At 36.8% G+C, this 20,808-nt stretch overlaps 1 protein-coding gene across 1 annotated transcript; it reads right to left on the reverse strand.

Annotated features, from left to right (window-relative positions):
• Positions 1-2,105: 2,105 nt before the first annotated feature.
• Positions 2,106-14,110, reverse strand: Smp_147120 (hypothetical protein; the record flags this gene model as incomplete). Its single annotated transcript, XM_018798084.1, has 4 exons — positions 2,106-2,857; positions 3,867-4,088; positions 6,224-6,588; positions 14,017-14,110. 4 exons carry the CDS (start codon positions 14,108-14,110, stop codon positions 2,651-2,653), a joined length of 888 nt encoding a protein of 295 aa, XP_018653061.1. The 3' UTR covers positions 2,106-2,650.
• Between the last annotated feature and the right edge of the window lie 6,698 nt (positions 14,111-20,808).

Consider the following 20,808-nt stretch of genomic DNA (forward strand, 5'->3'; position numbering starts at 1 on the left):
CTCTTGTGACCAAGTTGATTCGGATAAAAAAAGGAAATCATCCATTAAATATGAATCTTTAGTAAGGTTGCAATCAGAAAGTAACTTGGATACGTTTATTTTAGTAAATATATTTTATAGCTTAGCAACACACTATTTTTCTTACATCGTGTAGGAAATTGAGCAAAATAATCATAAATGATTAAATTGCTTTATTTTGTAATATTGAATTGTCTTAAGTATGTGGTTTAATCGTAAAAATTTCATCATTGATAAATCTTATCTACCGTTGAAAGAATAGAACATTTTAAACTAATCTCAAATATGAAATCAGTCCTTCCTGTGGGCGTTTCCCAGCTGTTTGACAAAAGCTTAGTCGGATTCATTTTGAATATCTCATTGATTGTGATACTACATTAACCTGTGACTAAGCGAATAATATTGACAGGGAACATCTAGTCAGAATTAAATCTTTAATTTTTTACTAAACATTTTACATCTCTAAATCCATATTACGTAGTAATATGGATAATTTTGCAGAGACTTGTGTTTCTAAGTACTTTTCATCAAGAACTGATGTTACCAATACAAAGTAGAGAACCACCGAGAGCTAGAAAGCACTAACCTTTTGTCTCATCTTATTTGGAGATTCCACAATGATGCACAAACTCGATACTATACTGAATTGAATCCAGGACTACATGTTTTGACCAATATGATTCAATGAGTCGGAATATGACAGCCACTAAAGTGAGAAATAGCATCATGTACATCCCAATATTTGAGACCCTGGCACCCAAGTTATGTAAAATCGTCAATAATAAAGACGTATAGACCAAGAGTAGCGGTCGGTTGCTCCTCGATTTTCAGCAATCTTTCAACTTACGACAGTTCATTATAAATACCATCTCCTTTTGCCAACCGTAAAAACTAACTACCCACTGTTTGTTTTCCATTTCAGATTCTAATTTCAATAGCATGCTTACTATCTCAAATATGCATACCAATTATACTCACGTTGGATAATATATACTATCTAAAGTGCTAGATAATTGCTTAGATAGTGTTGTAGAAGCGTTCAGTCCACTTCACTTTTCCCTGATACTTAGACTTACAATAATCTTTAACCCTACCACTATTAATCAAAACTAAGAATTCACATACTACCCATTTTTTATTACTGATTCATTCCCTACTAACGATTAGATGATCATACTGAAATTTTGATAATTCTGTATGTACTTACTTCTTTTTTTCTGAATATATCATGTGGTGGGTTTTTTTTAAAAAAAAAACGTAATACCATAATTGCTTTACATTCCCCTTCAACTTTATTTCTGATCATTTAAATCTTCAGTCAGTTGTAATGTGTTTACATTCTGATGGAATGTTAGTCCCAAACACTGAATCATTTTCTGTATGCATATGTACTCAGTATAGTTGGTAAATTTTAACTGCACATGGTTACAATTACTATACTGATGCTGTTAATATATTTATTTCCACTAAAAAATGAATAAGTTCTGTTTGTGTTACTACAGTTGGGAATAAAGAATTACGATTGAATTTGTTATCTCGATAATTCTTTTGTCATCTGACATACAACGGAGTCATATAATAGTGATGGAAGGAGTTATATGTACATACTTATTCCTATCTCTGATCGTCAATGTGATTAAAACTAGTTGAGGTGTTTACTTACCAAATATTCAATAATACTAAGAGAACTCAATTAACAGTAATAGATCAATGGAAAATGCAGGTTCTGAAGTTTAGAGACATAGATGTTGGTGCTAACTCATATGATTCCAAAAGTGGCTTGTTCAATTTTGTAGACTATCACTACGCATTTCATTAAGGACTTTACTTACATTCAGTGATATGATGGCTAAAGCGTAAAAATATATAGATTATTAATGCGACTTATTTATCAACTTTGATCCATACTGTTTGCATGTGAACGGTAGTGATACTAATACAGTTGTCAAAGCCAAAGTAAGCAAGGTTAAGTTTCGAACATGCAACCTATTGCTTGAGAGTAGAGTGATTTATTCCCTAAGCCATTGTTCCACATTTTCCGGGGAATAAAAAGACCAATGGCATAGTTTTATCATTAAACAAAGTCCTCTTTGCAATCAAAGGTCATGTATTATCATTTATTGTGGTTGCTGTCACTCAGTAGAATGTCGTATGAAAGAGAGGGAAAAGCACCTGATTTGAAAAGTGAAATCTACTGTAGCTTCGCTTATTTTTTACAACACTTTACTTGACTACTTTGAAAAAAAAACAATATACATAACAGATTACACAATAGTGATAACATCAGTCAGTCATCGGTCATACTCAAGGTACATATATATGCATTGGAGTAATTACATTGATTGTAAATTAAGCATTCATCAAAATAAAGTGAATAAAACATGACCTCAAAATAACATATTTTACTTTATAATAATCTCCAAGGGAAAAAATGTCTTTTTTGCGAAATATTGAAAACAATTATCACATATGATTACCATTAGTACTATTAACAATAGTACTAAGTAATATATTTTCTTGTAAAATCGATAGGGAAACAACTATACATGAACAGTAGTAACCAAAAGAGAGAGAGAGAGAGATAGAAAAAAAGACTAAAGTAAACAATTTTACATAAATCATCAGAATAAAGTTATCCTCTTGAAGCATTTGGTCCTGTTCTAATTAACTTATGCCCATTTTCAACTAATTCTGATAAAGTAACACGACCACATTTTTCAATATACTGAGCAACGGCTTCATATTCATCATTTGTAATATGAATAACTTTGCCTCGATCATCCAATACCCCAGTTAACCGACCAGAAGACATAAGTGCTTTGATGTTTTCTATACAAACCTTTATAAAAAAATTAAATTACGGAATGACAAAAAAATTAATGTTAAATTCTAAAAAGGTTCATGATTATTTAGCTGTATGTTAATTACACTTACAGTGACCAGGATTTATACATTCACGTAAAACTGCTATCAGCTTCATTATGCATGACTAACGAGCTTAAGTTATTAATATAATACCCGTCATTTCAAACATAGTCATTTAACTAACAAATTATCAAGAGAACTTTAAAATTTCTAAATATCCACTTACAATAGCCTAACCCCTCAAAACACACAACAAAGGTAAATAAAATATAACAATTTGAGAACTTAATGTATGGTGACAAACTACCGTGAAAACCCATTCACTATTATATCAACTCTAGATGTAATCAAACATTTCTCAGAACACAGATCTGTGACAATCCTACTTTAACTCTTCACCATATTTTTATAAACAATGAAATGCATAGTTTGACCGAATAAAATCTTTGTTTTATTAGCATTTAAACTATAGACATTATTTTAAGGGTTTATATTTTCGCATTTTTTATATTTAGGACTGTGACAGATCAAGCTTTATTGGCACATGTCCATCATTAGCCGATTGACACAACATTGTCATAGTTAAACGTTTTGGTAAGATTGATAGCCATAATCCAACTTTAGTGGAGATATATTCAACATAGTTAATGAGAAGGAAGAGAACTACAAAGGACAGTTGATGACATATTAAGTGATTTTTAGAATTAAGTCGAAAAGGGATGACTGATTCCAAGTCCTTTACTACAAAGATTTTCTGATTCCTAATAATGTAATTCATCGAGTACAAATCCGTGTACTTGACTTTAAGTCACACTTTTAGCGTAAAGGTTAACGATGTTACACAGTTAGCTTGACTGAAGTACATGAAACAGGGTTCGAAACTAAGAATTAACGAGTAAAACCTAACTATACCAACCAATAAGCGGGCGATTCTCAAAGAATAAAGTCGATTTCAACAGTATTCCATAAGGAGAAAAATATACCTCTGTTTTCAAATTTAAATTGATTGCCAAATGTTCGACTGGAATGATTTTTGCTTCTTCAATAGCTGCAATAATTTGTGCATTAATTAATGCTTTTGCTTTGTCATCTTGTTGTTGTGCATCTAATCCCTCTTCTTCAATACTAAACTCTTGTTTTAAGCGCTCGTATTCAGCTTGTTCACGAGCTGCTTCTTCTTCACGACGTTTAGCCTCAGCAGCAGCCTATAGTTAAAAGTAAATTTTATGTAAGAATCTTAAATAGTATCACAAAATGTGGTAAAAATTAAACAACAGCTTAAAATTATAAATGATAATAGAAAACTTATATTCTACAAATACATACTTGACTATTATTGAACAATCAAAACAATTTTGTGTACATGAGTTAAGGAAACACAATACAGTTGGTCAACATAAATTTACTTCTAACTTTTTAGCACAATTAATTTTCAGCTTCAAGGTCATAGGTTATACTAAAGTGGTTAATGACCAACTGGATCACCCATGCCTCCATAATTTGTCTGTTTATTTACAGAGTCGGGTACATAATTCTTATTTATTATGAAAATTATAGGTTTGAGTCAGAGATCTAGCTTGTCTTCCTAATTTCCTTCCGATATAACTATCACTGAGGTTTGACATAACACTCATTGAAGCTGAAGTAAAATTTTACATTCAGAATGATATTCTAATGTTTCTGACAATGAAATTCTTCAACAAGGTCAAAATGACCATTTTACGAATTAGAACTACAAAATAGGAGAGAAGCATCATGAAGCTTTCCGTCCTAACTTCTGAAATTTCTTTTTATAATACTTGTGTGGTTATTTTACTGTCTAGAGTATCGTTTATGTGTCAGCAACGTATAATGAAAAATTAACGAAGAAAGAATACACCAACTAGTTTTTAGTCATGACACAATGCGAATATGCATTTTTCACAGCATGACTATAATGTCAATCAGGGAGCAGTGCTGCATATTGATATTACAATCTCACAATTGATTATGAAGATGATATCAAATTATTAAACAAGTAAAAGAAGGATAGAGTAACTCTAGTATTCTTCCTTTAATTAACTTATTAGTCAACTGTGGAGTTGTAATATTAATACGTGCTATTACCATTTCATTAGTATTACGTCATCACCACAAGGAATGTATCGATGTAAATTAAGAGTAAGAAACTTGTTGAAAAGAAACACTGATTCAATTTATTTGCCTTTTATCAAGTCAATAAAGAGATATTAGAATCGTTTTCAAAATATTAGGCGATGACTGGCTGGAACGAGTACTATAACTACATCGTTTCTAATCAATGTAACTAAAATTATTAGGGACTTATATGAAAATAATAGATAGAATCACAAAAGTATCATCAGTCACATTTTTGACTGTTCGCTACACACATGGACAAAAAATTATTTATAATCCACTAGCATGGATTTTAGAAGTTAATAAATGGTGTAAAGGCTTGCTGAGAGTGTTAAAGTAATGAACCATGCTGATCAAAATGGCACAAGACACTGACATTGTCATTATAAGGTGTACAATAACCGTATCCATATATGCTAAACAAAAATTCATACTAATATTTACTAGCAGTGTAAGAAAACGGACAATAGTTTATAAAAACCACGTATTCATACTGACTACCTAATTAGACGAAACCGTAACAGGATATATTAGGCAAGACAGAAGTTCTACTTTTATTTAAAATATGGTACAGTTGGGGGTCAAAAATAGTGTACTTCACACAAAATAAAATTTGTTTGTATGCAGTGACACTGTTGAGGCACTTAAATCGAAGGTGAGGTTTTTTGGGAGGCTGCTCCCCAAGCCTTTAACTTAAAGGTCTCGAAATAGAACGCTAAATGTGGTGGTATGGTGACCAGTGACTGAAATTCGGTTCTTACCCTATCTGTCCCCTTAGCATGCCGGAACCGATGTACGCCAATGGTTTGGAATCGGGATTCCTTAGTTCCCCATACGTGTATTCTCTGTATCTACCACCTAGATCCAAGCACTGGGCGCTAGCCTTCCATTCCGTCACTTTCGTAATGCCTTCAATTGGATGCGAACTCTTACTAACCTGAGGCGCCAAAACATTTTAGAGCCACATGACGGGATATCAGTCCAATAAACATAAACGCTGATACCTAATAAAACTGCTTGAACCCCTAAAAATTTGTTCAAGCGTATTTTCTGAAAATGGTATAATCTTTTTGCGAAATATTCAGAGGTTACATTAAGCAAACAATACGATAACTAGAGCTAAATTTTGCGTCTCCAATAAACAATTGAATGAAGATAGTTAGTAGACACGAAGGTTAATGTGTGAACATGGAAAATAACTTACTGCCGCGGCTGCAGCTTTTTCTTCTGCTTCTTCTGCTTTCTTGCGTTTTTCAATTTCCATGTCTTCGATTTTCCTTTGATGCTCCCGGTAACGTTCCTCAGCTTCTCGCTCTTCTTTTCGACGTTCCTTTTCAGCTAACTTGGCAGCTTTTTTGGAGCCAACTTTCTTTGAACTTTCTTTTGATTGGTCTGCATCTGAAGGCCGGGTGTCTAGATTTTCCATGACATTTTCGACACGCCTATCGTCCTCCTCAGATTCTGAAGCATCTCTCATCCGAGCAGCCATACGGCGCTGTCCACCTACATTTCCAACGCGGCGACGCACTCTGCCAGCAGCAGCTGCATGTACGTGGGGGCGCTGTCCACCTTAAAGAAGAAAATATTTTTAATAAAGACAATTACGTACCAGAGAACATGGAAAACGACTTTTCGAAACTTTAAATTCCACAGATTTTGGAATGTGGATAAACAAAATTAAACGAAAGCAGAAAACAACATCAATCAGTTATACGCAACGTGTAGTCTGTCACATGTGTACACTAATTAAAGTTACGACACCCTACTGGCACGATAAGATGAAATCGTCAAAACAATCCCTGAGTAATAGAGGTAGTAATAGTATCAGTAGTCATAGAAAAAACTAGGCTTTGGGGATATAGTTCGAGAATATATGAATTAGTGGAATGAAAAATTAAACAATACATCCTTAATTTTCCTTAAGGAATATCAACTCCTTTTGTTGTTTGAAATGATAATGCTAAACTTAAGAATGTGGCCATCTGACGAAGACTTACAATACGGATGGCGCAATTTATAAGAAAGGAGTAAATATGTAAATTTTGGAATTTCCAAGGTTTTAAAGTGCTCAATAAATATCAGCACCACAAGTAGTGGAAAATTGAGATAAAACGGCTACGCTAATTAGCGATAATGGCAGGAAGAGAGTTGCACGCATTTGTAAAATTACTCGAAAATAATATCGGTAATCAGCCAAGTTTTACCTTTGACAATCGCATTATCGAAATTAAAAGACGTAAATACAACATCCGTGCGAGTAATAACCTGTTTCTTTATATACTAGTTAACTGATGTTTCAGTATTAGCCATAGGATTACTGTCTTGCGGGCGACTAAAGAATGATATTTTTCCAGTATGACGCTGGAAAGCTTGTTTATCTACAGCGTACCCGCAGTGCATTGTCCTGTTACTTTTTAGCATGTAAAACTCAAAATGAAATGTTGAGTATGAGTACAAAGCATCACCCTGATTGACGTAGTCGACGATGTGCTTTGATGAGTGAATTTCGTAAACTAGGTGATCAGCACCATAACACTACTCATCTTCCTCTTAATAGATTTAATCGAACTGCTGTATAACTTCGGATGAGACAATAAATAAATCGATGTAGCTAAATGTTGAAGATTTAAATATACCGGAGGTAAAATATTTTTTAGTATGATGGGTTTTAATAAAAATAACAACCGACGCTCGGTCACTTCCCTGTCACAAACATCATTTAATATACCATACTTTTGTCGAAAGTTAGGAAGTGTCTTTAACACAAAACAAGAGGAATTCATCAATAGTCTTTATAACGGCTTCAGCCATACTTGTAAGTCATTTTCGTGATAAATCCAGCCATAAAGTAGTTAACTTGTTAACAACAATTAATTATATCGAATGCATAGTATCTAACAATAAAGTGTACATGTTAATCGGTCAATATGTAACTTCCATGATAATGAACAGTTTGGATCTATTGATGAAAACCCTCGTCATTTTATAAAGCGTACTCGCCATTTAGAAAAGTCATCCTACAGTCCAGACGAATTCCCTAACTGCACACTTATCACGGCCTGCTGTCGCGTTGTGATTAACTGTATACCTAATGTTGGCACGAGTAGGTGTGTCACATACCACAGCCACCAGTTTTACAGCTACATATCTTTTAACCTAAAAATAATGCAAGCCGGTATCCTTCAATTATCCTGGTCCCGAAATAACATCTGCCGGAAACTGATTGAATTCGACAGGTTTTGTGTTCCCATTGGAACACTTTAATCACGAGAACATCACTAATTTTAGGAGGGAAAATGAGGCCTAACGTAAGCTATAGTCGCTGATTTGAAGTCCCATACAAAGAAAGTTGTAGTAACTCACATAATAAAAACGCCTTTCCATTGCACAGATAAACCCGAATGGTATGTTATTTCTGTTCATTTTTAGAAGACGTAGTAAAGCGAAAGTCAGATTACTTGTATGATTCTGTCGACTTGGATGTCGCAGAAATGCAGGCTGTGTACAACCAGGTGAAACACCCGAGAATAAGGCTGCTAAAAACTCTGAGTTCCCACTCCTGACACTAGACTTATGCCCCCAACTGCCCTGGTACGGCTGAGAGTGGGAAGAGTCCACTCTCCCTCTCGAAATGCTCTCACATGACCACGCGTATACAGCTTCTGCCAGGGAAGTCCTACTCACTGCCTTCTCGTGGCATTACTGTTGTTTACGAAATCGAGAGGACGAAAAGCGAATGTCCGGTGCTTTAACCGGGTTGGTAGACACGGAGGGTCCACCTAGGGGAGTTGGAAGACCCTGATTCCAAACCAATGGTTCACATGGGCTCCAGTATCCTGAAGGGACAAATAGCGTATGAACCAATTATTGGTCACTGGCTACCATGGGACTGCATCTCCTCACAATGCTCCATTGCCTTGTGGATCAGACCTTTAGGTCAAGGGCTCGGGGTGTGCCCCCTAAGAAAACAACCCACTTGAGTTTGGGCACCTGGGCAGTATCACAGCCCTCACACAAATGAAATGAGATTTGTGCGACGCATATGTATCTGGTGCTTCTTTGTACCAATATTTATGTGTTTAAATAAAATAAAATTGCAAAGTAAACCTGTTATCCTTACAAATTTGCACAGAATAGTTCAAGCAAAATGGAGTTATTGCCATCACCTGGCACTTCAACTCAAAGTAACAGTGCGATTTGGGATAAGTTTAATCTGAAATAGTATTTAATTTTATAGACTACAAGAAATAAATAGCTAAACTGTCTTCCAATGCTGCTGAATTGTCAGAGAATAAGGCGGATGTTATCACTAAAAATACCTATGTTTGATCACCAGTCAAAAATAAACTTGGCGGAGAAGGGTTATTTAGCTAAGTTTTCTTTATCAATTGAAGTGGAACTGGAGGCATTAGTAATATAAGTAAGTTTGCATTTTAGATGGCAGTGATAGCTAGGCTGATAAACAACCGGTCGAAAACGTCCAATGGATTAATTTTATCTAATGTAATAAAACCGTATTTGGCGATAAAGTTAACGTTGTTGGGAACTGCCGCAAAGCGGAGTATCCTTAAGCTTATATTCCACAACAGTATAAAAAAGATCAAACTTTCGTGTCTCTCATTCACAAGGTGTATTAATATCTAAATGATTTTCGTCCAATATTAGTGAGAAAAATCATGTAAAAGTCTACGATACTGCATGGTTACTTTCCGACATGACATGCAGCAGGTAAACATTGTAGTAGGAAAAGTAATGTGAAAATTTTTGCTGTTAACTTTGCTTCCGTTTTTCGAAAGAAGAGGTCAGCTCTCTGTAATATTACTGTACGTTTTACCTTAATTCATAACAAATTTAGGAAAAGTCTATGGAGAAGGGTAACAATTAAGTGCTCCCAAACACCAAATAAAGGGGAAATAAAAGCGAACAAAGAGGAAAATGCATTGGAAAATAAGTCGTAAATAAAGGGGAAATGCGCCAAAATGTCTGCTTTTTCGCCTGTCCGGGGGAAATAAAGCGGAATTTCCCCTTTCTGTCTCACTGCTTTTCAAATGTCTCTAAATTGCCGATTTTTACACTAAATATCCGCTACATTGTCTACTTTTATACTACATACACACCGATGTAATTAAGCGCCCACTTTTAAAACGCTTCTGTATTTACCCCAACCGCCTCCTGTGTTCGCTTTCACCGTCTGTTATAAGTAGGTCTATGACATCCGAGGACTCTTGACAAGTTCACGGTTGCCCTACGTCTACGAGCTCTTTCACTAACTTGGCTTAAACTCATGTTATCGGACCAACAACATAAACAGTAAGAAGGAACTAAAAGAACAGAGAGCACGTCACTCACTTGCATCGTGTAAGTAATTTATAACAGACGGTGGAATAAATTACGTACAGATTTTCTGAGGAGACATGACTTGTTTTCGTTTAGTAACTTTGCTATTGAAAGCATGACTACAGGTAACTGAATTTACCACCTATATATGTAGAAACGATGTCAGTTGACAGAGACAGTAATTGTCATGAGACTCCTTCAACTGTAATACCTTCCACAAGCTGTACCAATGAAAGGCTTCTGGAAGATAATGGTACGTGTATGAAGTTCATACGCTAATAAATTTCTTATAGGATGTTCTACCGTCGATTTGCCCTGTCACAAGCCCTTGAATCGTAAAGAGAAGATCAACAGGATATTAATGAATTTAATGACATCAACCTCTCTGAGTATTCGAGATGCAGACCGGGTTCTGAATGACTTTCGCCTTCTCATACCAGACTTGCCGACGAGCATTAGAAGTCTCTTGAGGACGTGCACAAGTGTACAACCAAAGTCCATCAACAGTGGGGTTTACTACCATCTTGGATTGAAGACCAACCTGCTAAGATATGTTGAACGTTGGTTGTGTACTTGTGATTTTGACACTTTACAATTGTATATTAATATAGATGGGCTTTCTATGTCAAGAAGCTCCAGTCAACATTTGTGGCCTGTATTAGGACGGATCGTTGCCCCTAGACTTAGTGATGTCTTCATGATAGGGATCTACGGAGGGAATACTAAGCCGGCACAATTCAACGAAATTTCTGCCGATACTATTTCTGAAATAAAAGAAATGACTGAAACGGGTCTACTTAGTGTTAGGTTCAATAAATACATAGCTATTAAGTTAACTGCAGTAATATGTGATGGACCGGCTCGTTCTGATGTTAGGTACACTGTTAATCACAACGGAAAGGCAGGTTGCGACCGGTGTGTTGTAAATGGTAGACGACTTGATGGAAAGATGACTTTCCCAAACGGTGAATATACGTTAAGAACTGACGACAGTTTCCGGAATCAGACACAATCTATTCACCATCAAGGACATTCTATATTCGAAAGTCTGCCGATAGACATGATATCAACTTTCCCCTTAGATCCCATGCACATGGTTTACTTAGGTGTCACAAAGAAACTTGTGACCCTCTGGATAGAATTAGGACACAAGAGGCTAAAGAACGTAAACTTATGTGTAATTAGGACTATAAATAAGTTGATATCTAGGTGCGTGGAAAGTACTCCCTCTGACTTTCAGCGTAAATGTCGAACACTAGACTACGTATCCGTATGGAAGGTGTCGGAGTGTAGGTTGTTTCTTCTATACTTAGGCCCGGTTATTCTTCAAAGTATTCTGCCTGAACCTTTGTATCTAAATTTTAAACGTCTTGCTTTGTCTATTTACTTGCTTGCACATCCTAAGTTTGTGATTGTATTTCCTTTGATTTCCTGTTATGTAATATTTAGTCTCCCAACAATAAGTACGTAATCCTTAAGGCACCAAGCAAAAGTAAGTTGATGATTGCAGCCGGACGTTGGGTTATTGGAGAAAAACTCTGTCTGTATCCAAGGGAGAACATTGATCTTCATCTGCAAAACAATGACCTACCTGAAGAAAATTAGTCTATGTTCAAGTGCAGTGTTGTCCACAAATGCGGTTAGTTACAAACATGCAAACGATCGCTTTTTATAGAAAGTCTCAAATCTGCCAATGAATTGTCGGCAGCGTTCCAAATGTGCTATGCTACTAATCGGAACTCTTCGCCGGACGACAATACGTTGCTGTTAAACACAGAAAAGCAAAAGAGGTCAGTTCAATAATCTTACTTAAATTTCGTAGAAGTGCATTGAAACGTAAAGAAGGTTTTCTTTACAATTCCGTGGACATGGATGTCGCAGAGATGCAGGCTGGGAATAGCCGCGTCCAATATCCGAAAATTCGGGTGTTTGAGAAGGTTGTCTCTCCGATTGCGAAGTAAGTATCTTTAATTTGGACATGTCAATTAAGCAGTTCAACACAATTAGACACCTCGCCCTCCACGTCCGAGGATAGAAATCTAATGGCTGAGTAAGTCATCCCTACGATCTAGTTCAATTTTTCCGATTTGAAAGGATGCATACTGTGCAGCTAAAAATATTGGCAAGCTTGAGTGAACTTAATACAAATATGAAGCTGATGCTCTCAAGGTTCACTGACCGCGAAGATCCGCGTCAATTCGACCGTGGACTATCCAGTCAACAGTCCCCTTTGCCATCTGAAGAGGAACTGGGAACTTTGGACGCTTGCCTAGAGCAAAAAGACGTGAGGGACAGATTTGTAAGCACAAAACATGATTTTTATCCTTCGTTCCTATTACAGATGGCCATGTTGACGCGTTTAATGGATGATGATCCTAAAACCTCCATGCGATATCTTCTGTCCTACATCATGAAACCTGAAGTCGCCATTAATTTCACGCTACTTGGTACTTCATCGAAACGAGCGATTCAGAAGTGCCGGTTCTATGGCTGCGTACGAAAAGAGATAAATAAAGTTTTTAAACTTCAGGTGCACTTACTAATCGATTCCTGTCGTCATCTGTCAACGAGAAAGACCTTGCGAAACTATATGACATGGCTACGCAAAGTTATTTTCACGACATGAGAGACAAAGTACAGAAGCATCATCGACGGAAGAAAGAACACGTACGTACGACTTTAAAGTGATTATTGTTTTCGCCTTATCTATAGGTAGAGTCTTCCGTGTTCAGGGATATAACCGTAAGTTCAGCTTCAAGTACCTTGTTGTACAAAACAAGTTTCCTAGATATAGTAACGTTTTCCTTCATTAAATTTTAGAATTCACAAGAATTATTTGAGTCTCCATAGTCCAACAGGCCTGATGGAGAGAAACGATACGTGAAATGCCTGGTCCGTGACAACTGCAATTACATAAGGAACATTGATGCTCTACCATTTGCCAACTGCTCATAACGTTGTACATTAATAAGCCTTTTGTTTTCAATAAAAATTTGGAACTTATACCATATTTTACGTACATTATATTATTCGTGTGCTGTGTTGTGGGAATGAAAGCGAACACAGGAGGCGGTTGGGGTAAATACAGAAGCGTTTTAAAAGTGGGCGCTTAATTACATCGGTGTGTATGTAGTATAAAAGTAGACAATGTAGCGGATATTTAGTGTAAAAATCGGCAATTCGTCGGATATTTAGGGTGAAAATCGGAAATTCGTCGGATATTTAGTGTAAAAATCGGCAATTTAGAGACATTTGAAAAGCAGAGAGACAGAAAGGGGAAATTCCGCTTTATTTCCCCCGGACAGGCGAAAAAGCAGACATTTTGGCGCATTTCCCCTTTATTTACGACTTATTTTCCAATGCATTTTCCTCTTTGTTCGCTTTTATTTCCCCTTTATTGGTTGTTTGGGATGCTGTTACTCATTATGAATTAATATAGCACTAGCTCTAAAAGTTACAGGACTCGGAGAAGTGACGTTGAAAGGTCAGTTCACGTTAATCCACCTGATACAAATGATAACACTAATAAACGTGTATTAAGGAACGCTACTATCAATACAGTAAATAATATCAAGGATTCAAATAACACTGTACGCTTTTCCAAGATATAACCCCGTTTATAATGCTGTTCTCAAGAAATTTATCCGGGAGAAATATTACCTTTCTTAGTTGACTTGTTATACAATTTCCAGACAATAAATACCCCAGACAAAAGAATAGCGACTGCGAAAATAAGCCCGCCGAAAACGACCATCGAAACGTGTACCGACCTTGAAAACCCCACCCTGATGAGCGGTTACAAAAAATGAGTATTCAGTAGTCTTGGCCTACCCGCCTTCAACATCTTACTGGTCTTCAAGTTGAAAAACTGATTGATTACTTTGAGCTCGCATCTTTATATTCGACAAAGGTGAGCAAGTCAGCCTAGATGTAATGTTACGAATTGAGTTGACAGATAACAGACGGCTGACCTATTATAAATGTAAACAACATCATTATTGAGGCAAGCTGTAATCATTGCTTTAAGCAGTCACTTGTGGTTCAATATTTGAGGTTAAGGTGAATTTCAAAACAGAGAATCGAAATCTAGAAGGCCTCTTATAATCTTAGACGAAGAAGGCAAGACATTTGGATGAATGACTCTGTAAATTTACCCGAAGAAAGTGCTTTCATACGAAGAGTTCACAGAATAACGATCTTAAGTGAAGAAGTATGGCTGATAAGCAGTTAGCCCTAGGCTTTAGTGGACCTATATCTGACTCTAATTGAATCGGACCAACGATCGTTATCGAATGATTGCTATCAGAATATACATATCCCCAATCCTCGTATATAATCATCGACCTAAATCACTTTTATGAACAACGGAGTTAAATAGGTGAAATACGAGAATGAAGATTTAAATACGTATATTTTGTACAATCGTTGATCGGAAAGCGAGGCCAGACAAAATGACGCGCAATGAAGAAGACGAATGAGCCAACTAAGCATGAATCAATATATATAATCAAACAAAAATAAGCTACAGATATGTAATGAGTAAGATTAGAAGTGCACACACATACGCTTACAATAAAACACTCAAATCTGACAGGCGAATAATTAGCAAGGTCAAAATGTGACTGAAGAAGAATAAATAGATCGGCCTGTCTGGAAGCTAGAATAAACTATTTGTGTTCAGCATAACACATGACGTTACACTATCCCCCACAAGGCTATCAGATAATGCGAAGGTTGTTTTCATACTATCTGACAAAAGGTGAACTATAAGTGTTTCAGCTATTAATCGTTATAAAGTGTAAATGGAAGATGATATTTCGAAATAAACTCAAGAGTCTTATAAAAGTAACATCAAAAATATGAAAGTGATGGTTTAACCAATAAATCCCTTACTCAAAGGCAAAGATTCTAAGTAAAATAAACTTAAAACAAGCAAGGTCTAACGGCGTATTGCAAAGAAGCAAAAATGGACTGTTAGGTATGTAGAAGTAAATTAATCCTCAAATTATTGATTCTGTAAGTCTAAAACATTGGTGCTGACCCCACTGGCTTTACTAAACACACCCAAGCTGAAGTCGCTGGATCATGCATCCTGGCCAGATCATCATTGGGTACACCGCACTACTCACCACTCGCAACAGCTATCCAGCTTCGAGTGAATGCTTATCGACACACCAATAACTTTCCAAATATATCTTCGGCTTCCTTTATTCTTGACCTCTTTTTTCACCGGGTTTATAATTTTCTGACATTATAGCTGTTACGAACAAAAGCATTATCAAACACTGAATAAGCATGGCGTCTATGGTAATGTAGGATCATGGGATATCACTGAACTTTAGTAAAATTACGCATCAAGCTGAACATGTTCATACTTTAGTAGAAGACTTGTAACAGCATTATTTGTCAACCATACGATCCTTCAAGTCCAATGTACGAAAACTGAAATGACTTGGATTGAACACTTATAATAGGTCGTAGATAGTAAACGTGAAAGTATCTAATGGAGAGGATATGACTCGATCATCCACATGCGGTCATTCTATGTAACCCCAGGTTTTTTTATACCAAGTATGTTACAACCCTCATCCAAAATATGTTCTCCAAAATGCCTTAGCAGCAATCGCTGTATGTCACAAAAGGACTAAAGCTGAACGAGGTAACTTTCTAAAGTTTGTGGTCGTCTTTGACTCGTTCAAGATTACCAACTTATTTATTAATCATCGTTACTTTTGTCTTTTCGTTGAATAATTTGCATACATAGCTTCTTCACATGAAGTTGGAGACCTCGTAGGTTTGTGTTTGCCCCAGTAGTAGTAATTAATCCTTATCCATAGGCATACCCTATGCGTGATAAATTACATTTTACGTTGCCTTCACCTGTTAGTTCTTGACCAATTGTCATTTGGTCTATCGTTGGTTTGAGAATTTCTCGAAAGGCTAGGTTAAGTAAAGTACTGGTTGTTGATTGAAGTTTAGTCTAGTAGTAAGACAGTTTCCTGTGTCGCAGGTTGTCATGTACGTCTCAACAACATTAGGTATAAACCTAGATGTAAGGTGAGTGATCTCGTATGTGTTCAAATATCTGTAAAATTTCTATACTTTATATGTATTTTTATATTCTCATAGTAATGCCCAATAACCAAACTGTCATCCTTCGTTTTATTGCGGTCTGGTCAGCACATAAGGTATGAGCTATGAAAGTCGCACAGAAAACTACGGAACACTATGAGTTTTGAACGGAAAAGAGAGGACTAGATGCATACCTCCTGATACAAGAACTGGTAGCAAGCAGTCGCACGATGTAAAACTGTCTGCAGCTCTGGTTTCTTCCATATGGGCAGTGGCACAATCTCAGCAACAACGGAAGCTCCCACTCACAAAATTACCTACTTAAAAATATCCAAACAGTTACCGAAACGAAGTGATCAAAAAATTGATTTCTTGAAAGATGAATAACTCACAAGTCAGTAAATCGATAAATTGGACTCATTAGTAAGCTGATAAGTTAGTAAGTCGATAAGTTTGTTCTCTCTGTTGTTAATGTAACATCCTATCCTTACCTATAATGCGCTATGGAAGCAAGTTAGCTTGTCAATCAAATCAGGTCAGAACGGGCTAAACATTCATCTCATGGCATGACTTCAACACAGGATTGTGTAAGCTTCCAAGGAAAAAATTTAGTTCAAACTGAGTGGATGGCCATTACCGGACTCACTAAACGTAACCTAAAACATGGGACCGTACGGAAAAGACAAGCAAGCGCAAAGAAATAAATCGGCTTATACAAGTGTGGTGTTTAAATGAATCAATGATTTCTTTGTATTGATGACTGTTTTGATTTTGAATTCCAAATACAGTACATTCGTTCGTGTTCATCTAATACTTCTTGATTAAATTGAGTTATTCCTGTGGTTACCAGTCTATACTACAATTCAAATACTTCTAACCATCACATTCGCGTTGCGATTGAGCCTGTGATAGAACGGCTAGATATGAATTCAGATTTTAATGCTTTGAAGCATTACATGGAGAGGTACGAAATCTGGGCTATGACCAAGGAAGATGATGAGGATTTTAAAATTGCGGCTCATTTCCATAAATTCATCGGAAAGGAAGCATCCAGCTTAATAAAGATGATGGCAGTTCCTGACAAACCGATTTCACTCAATGGTCAATGCTGCGAAAACGTGTCTCGGCAAGCGTGGTCGGGACACGTTGGTCAGAACTCGATCTGTCGACACGCAGATTGATGTGAGGCAAGCACAAGTGAGTTCGAAAAGTGCTGACTCACATCGTCTAAAAGAGGGAGGGCAGCCTCCAAAGAGGTCTGTCCCGACCAAAAACTCGTGAAAAGAAGTTTCTTCTGTCTCTCGTATTCAAAATGGTCTCCAGCAGGAAACTTTCAGAAGCCGAAGTCGCAAGGCTCGGTCGGTTTCCAGCGCAAAACATGACCCGACCTCCCATGTCGTCGACAACCCTCCGGAAGGCCTGACGCGACTGTGGTCACTTCTTCAAACAACGTCAACGATTGGGTACAGGTCGCAAGCAAAAAACGACAAAACGACGTAAAAGAGAATCCTGCCCCCATCAAAGAAGTCGAGAAATCGAGGACTGATCACAGCGACAGATCAGTCATTTATAATAGAATCAAGGAGAGTGAAAGCTCAGAGCCGAAAGCCCATTTTGAGCATGACATTGTGTTGATAAAACAGCTACTCAATCAAGTTATGCCCCAAAACATCTCCGGAGTCACCTTGCTAAAGCTGTATAGATTTGGTAGCCTGGCGAATTTGAAGCCTAATCAGTCTAAATTGCATAAAGTAGTTTTCAAATCCCCAAATGAAAGCAACCTAAGTTTACAAAATGGACACAAATTAAAGGGTTCAGGAGTTTTTCTCCGTAAGGACTTACCGCTGGTGGACCGTGTCAAAAGACGGGAAGCCGAAAAAGAACTACAGATCAGATTCAACGCTGGCGAAAAAGACCTGAAAATTGTAAATTTTCGGGTTGTGAGGCTTCGACAGAGGATGATGCCGAAGCCACTCTGGGTGATAAGCGATCGGAACTAAGTGTACAGATTGACTCTACCAAGCCAGACATAACCGCAGTTACAGAGACTTGGCTGACACAATCTGTAGATTCTAGGGAACTTGGTCTCAAGGGTTTTACATTAGGAAAGGCCGACAGAATACAAAAACGTAAAGGACGGGGAGTATCTCTATTCATTAGGAATGCTATTCCATTCGCCATTATCGACAGTGTTTCCTATGAGAGTGGGAATTAGTTAGTTGCCGCTTGAAATTCAAGGGACAAGAGCTTCTGCTTGGTTCGATCTATTGCAGTCCAAGCTGTGAGGTAAATGAGGTCCTGCTAAGCAGTCTAAACACTTGGTCACGAAGTGGTCGATGTCTAATCTTAGGGAACTTTAATGCACCCATGGTAGACTGAGGAAATCTGCGAACTGAATCGTCAGATAATTCCTTCGAACAGGAATTATTATTAGTTGATGCAGTTATCACATGTGCCTTAGTGCAACATGTGAAGGAAGCGACTATGAATGACCCGGGCTCAGAATCATCCTTACTAGATCTTATATTGTCAGCTGAATATTGACTTTCCCATCGAATCATCAACGAGTGGAATTCATTACCTCAGCACGTGGTTGAGGCTACATCCGTCGACTCTTTCAAAAGAAAGTTGGATCAACTGAAAGACCAACAATGCCAGGACTAACACAGGCCATCAAGCCTTCTGTCTTTTCCAAACTGAAACTGAAACTCTTCTATACAACTCTCAAGGAACTACTGTTGGACCATGTGAAGCATACAATTTTCAAATGCGGTAAAGGGGAAAAATTCAGTGAAATAACTCGCAAGGACATCAGGAATTCCACTACTTTACTGCATCGTCGCAGTCCAATATGTAATCAAGGTTATTCAGATAACAATTCACTAAATTGTGAAACAGTGAAGATGAGCACAAGTTTGGTGAGTACTTGTTCTATGGCAAATTTCAACCACGTAATTCGTGCGTATTTCGTAATTCCAAATGCTTTAAATGTGGTAAAACTGGACACATTCAGTCATTTTGTAATACCATGATTCATTTCGCTGAAAGTAATGCTAAGATGGATGTTTCTAATGATCACTTATCTCTATCCGAGACTTCTAGAAGCGGCATAAAGTCACATAACAGTTCAGAGTTGAATGAAACCTAGAATCATTGTGAGACAAAAATTTGTAATCAACCAACTTCTCATCGGATTTCTCGTGTTATTGTACCAGATATAGTTTATCGCAATAAGTCACATATTTCTGATGAAATATCTTACAACCCTTAGAATAAAATGTTGAATGAGTTAAATCATGATCAAAAACCGAATTTAGTTTTGGTAGATGCTGATATTTCTAGTGATCCATTATTCTCTAATGAGACTCTTAATAAATTTGAGGGAAATATTTCAGGAAAATCAAATTCTGATGTCATATCAAATGTTATTCGTTGTCACAATGGATTTATCTCTAGAGATATCCCTAATGAATGTGATAAATATGTTCCGAATGAGTCGAATTCTAGTCACATCTCTGATGTTATTGTATCAGATGTTGGATACTTTCATGAACAATGTTTGTTGAGTAGAATCCATAGTCAGTGGTATGATAAATCAGAGGGAATAGCAAGTTTTCCTAAAGCAATCAGAGAACCAGTCCGCCCAGATATGGAGTTCGCACAGGCAGGGAATCCAAATCAAGTCCAAGATTATCCTAATGAGTATAAGGCAGATGAATGTTTTTCATTTGATTGTTTCGCAAGTGAATGAAGCCTAGATGAATCACATGTGTTGATTACATATATCAATGCATATTTATCTGTGTATTCTAATATGAATAACAAAAAGAATATGTATCGTAATTTTTATTCAGGTCAAAGTTACATGATGGAATGCCTCAAATTACGTGTCAGTGTTTATCCCCAAATACTCACAGTAATCGATGCGTGAGATTTCAGAAGAAAATACAAATCGGGAACGTCATATCGGTTATAACATTGCGACCTAAGGACTCAACATTATTTCGTGGAGGAGGATATTGTTGGAAATTCTATGACGCAATATCTAAATATCAGTGGTTTAACTACACAATCGACATGATGATGGTATACAATTCCAGAGCCCAGGTGAGTCTGTTCCAATTTCGGTTGTTAATTCTAATACTAACGAGTGCATTCTTGATAATACATAGTCTATATCCAATGCACTGTCGAACAGACGTAGGATGAACTTCAGAAGAAGACGTACAATCGATTACAGACGCTGGCACTCCAATTTGAGCTGTGGAGGATGTGATGTTTGAATGAATCAATTATTTCTTTGTATTGATGACTGTTTTTATTTTGAATTCCAAATACAGTACATCCGTCCGTGCTCATCTGATACTTCTTGATTAAATT

The sequence above is a fragment of the Schistosoma mansoni genome, chromosome 6, assembly GCF_000237925.1.
Source record: "Schistosoma mansoni strain Puerto Rico chromosome 6, complete genome".
NCBI classification, from domain to species: domain Eukaryota; kingdom Metazoa; phylum Platyhelminthes; class Trematoda; order Strigeidida; family Schistosomatidae; genus Schistosoma; species Schistosoma mansoni.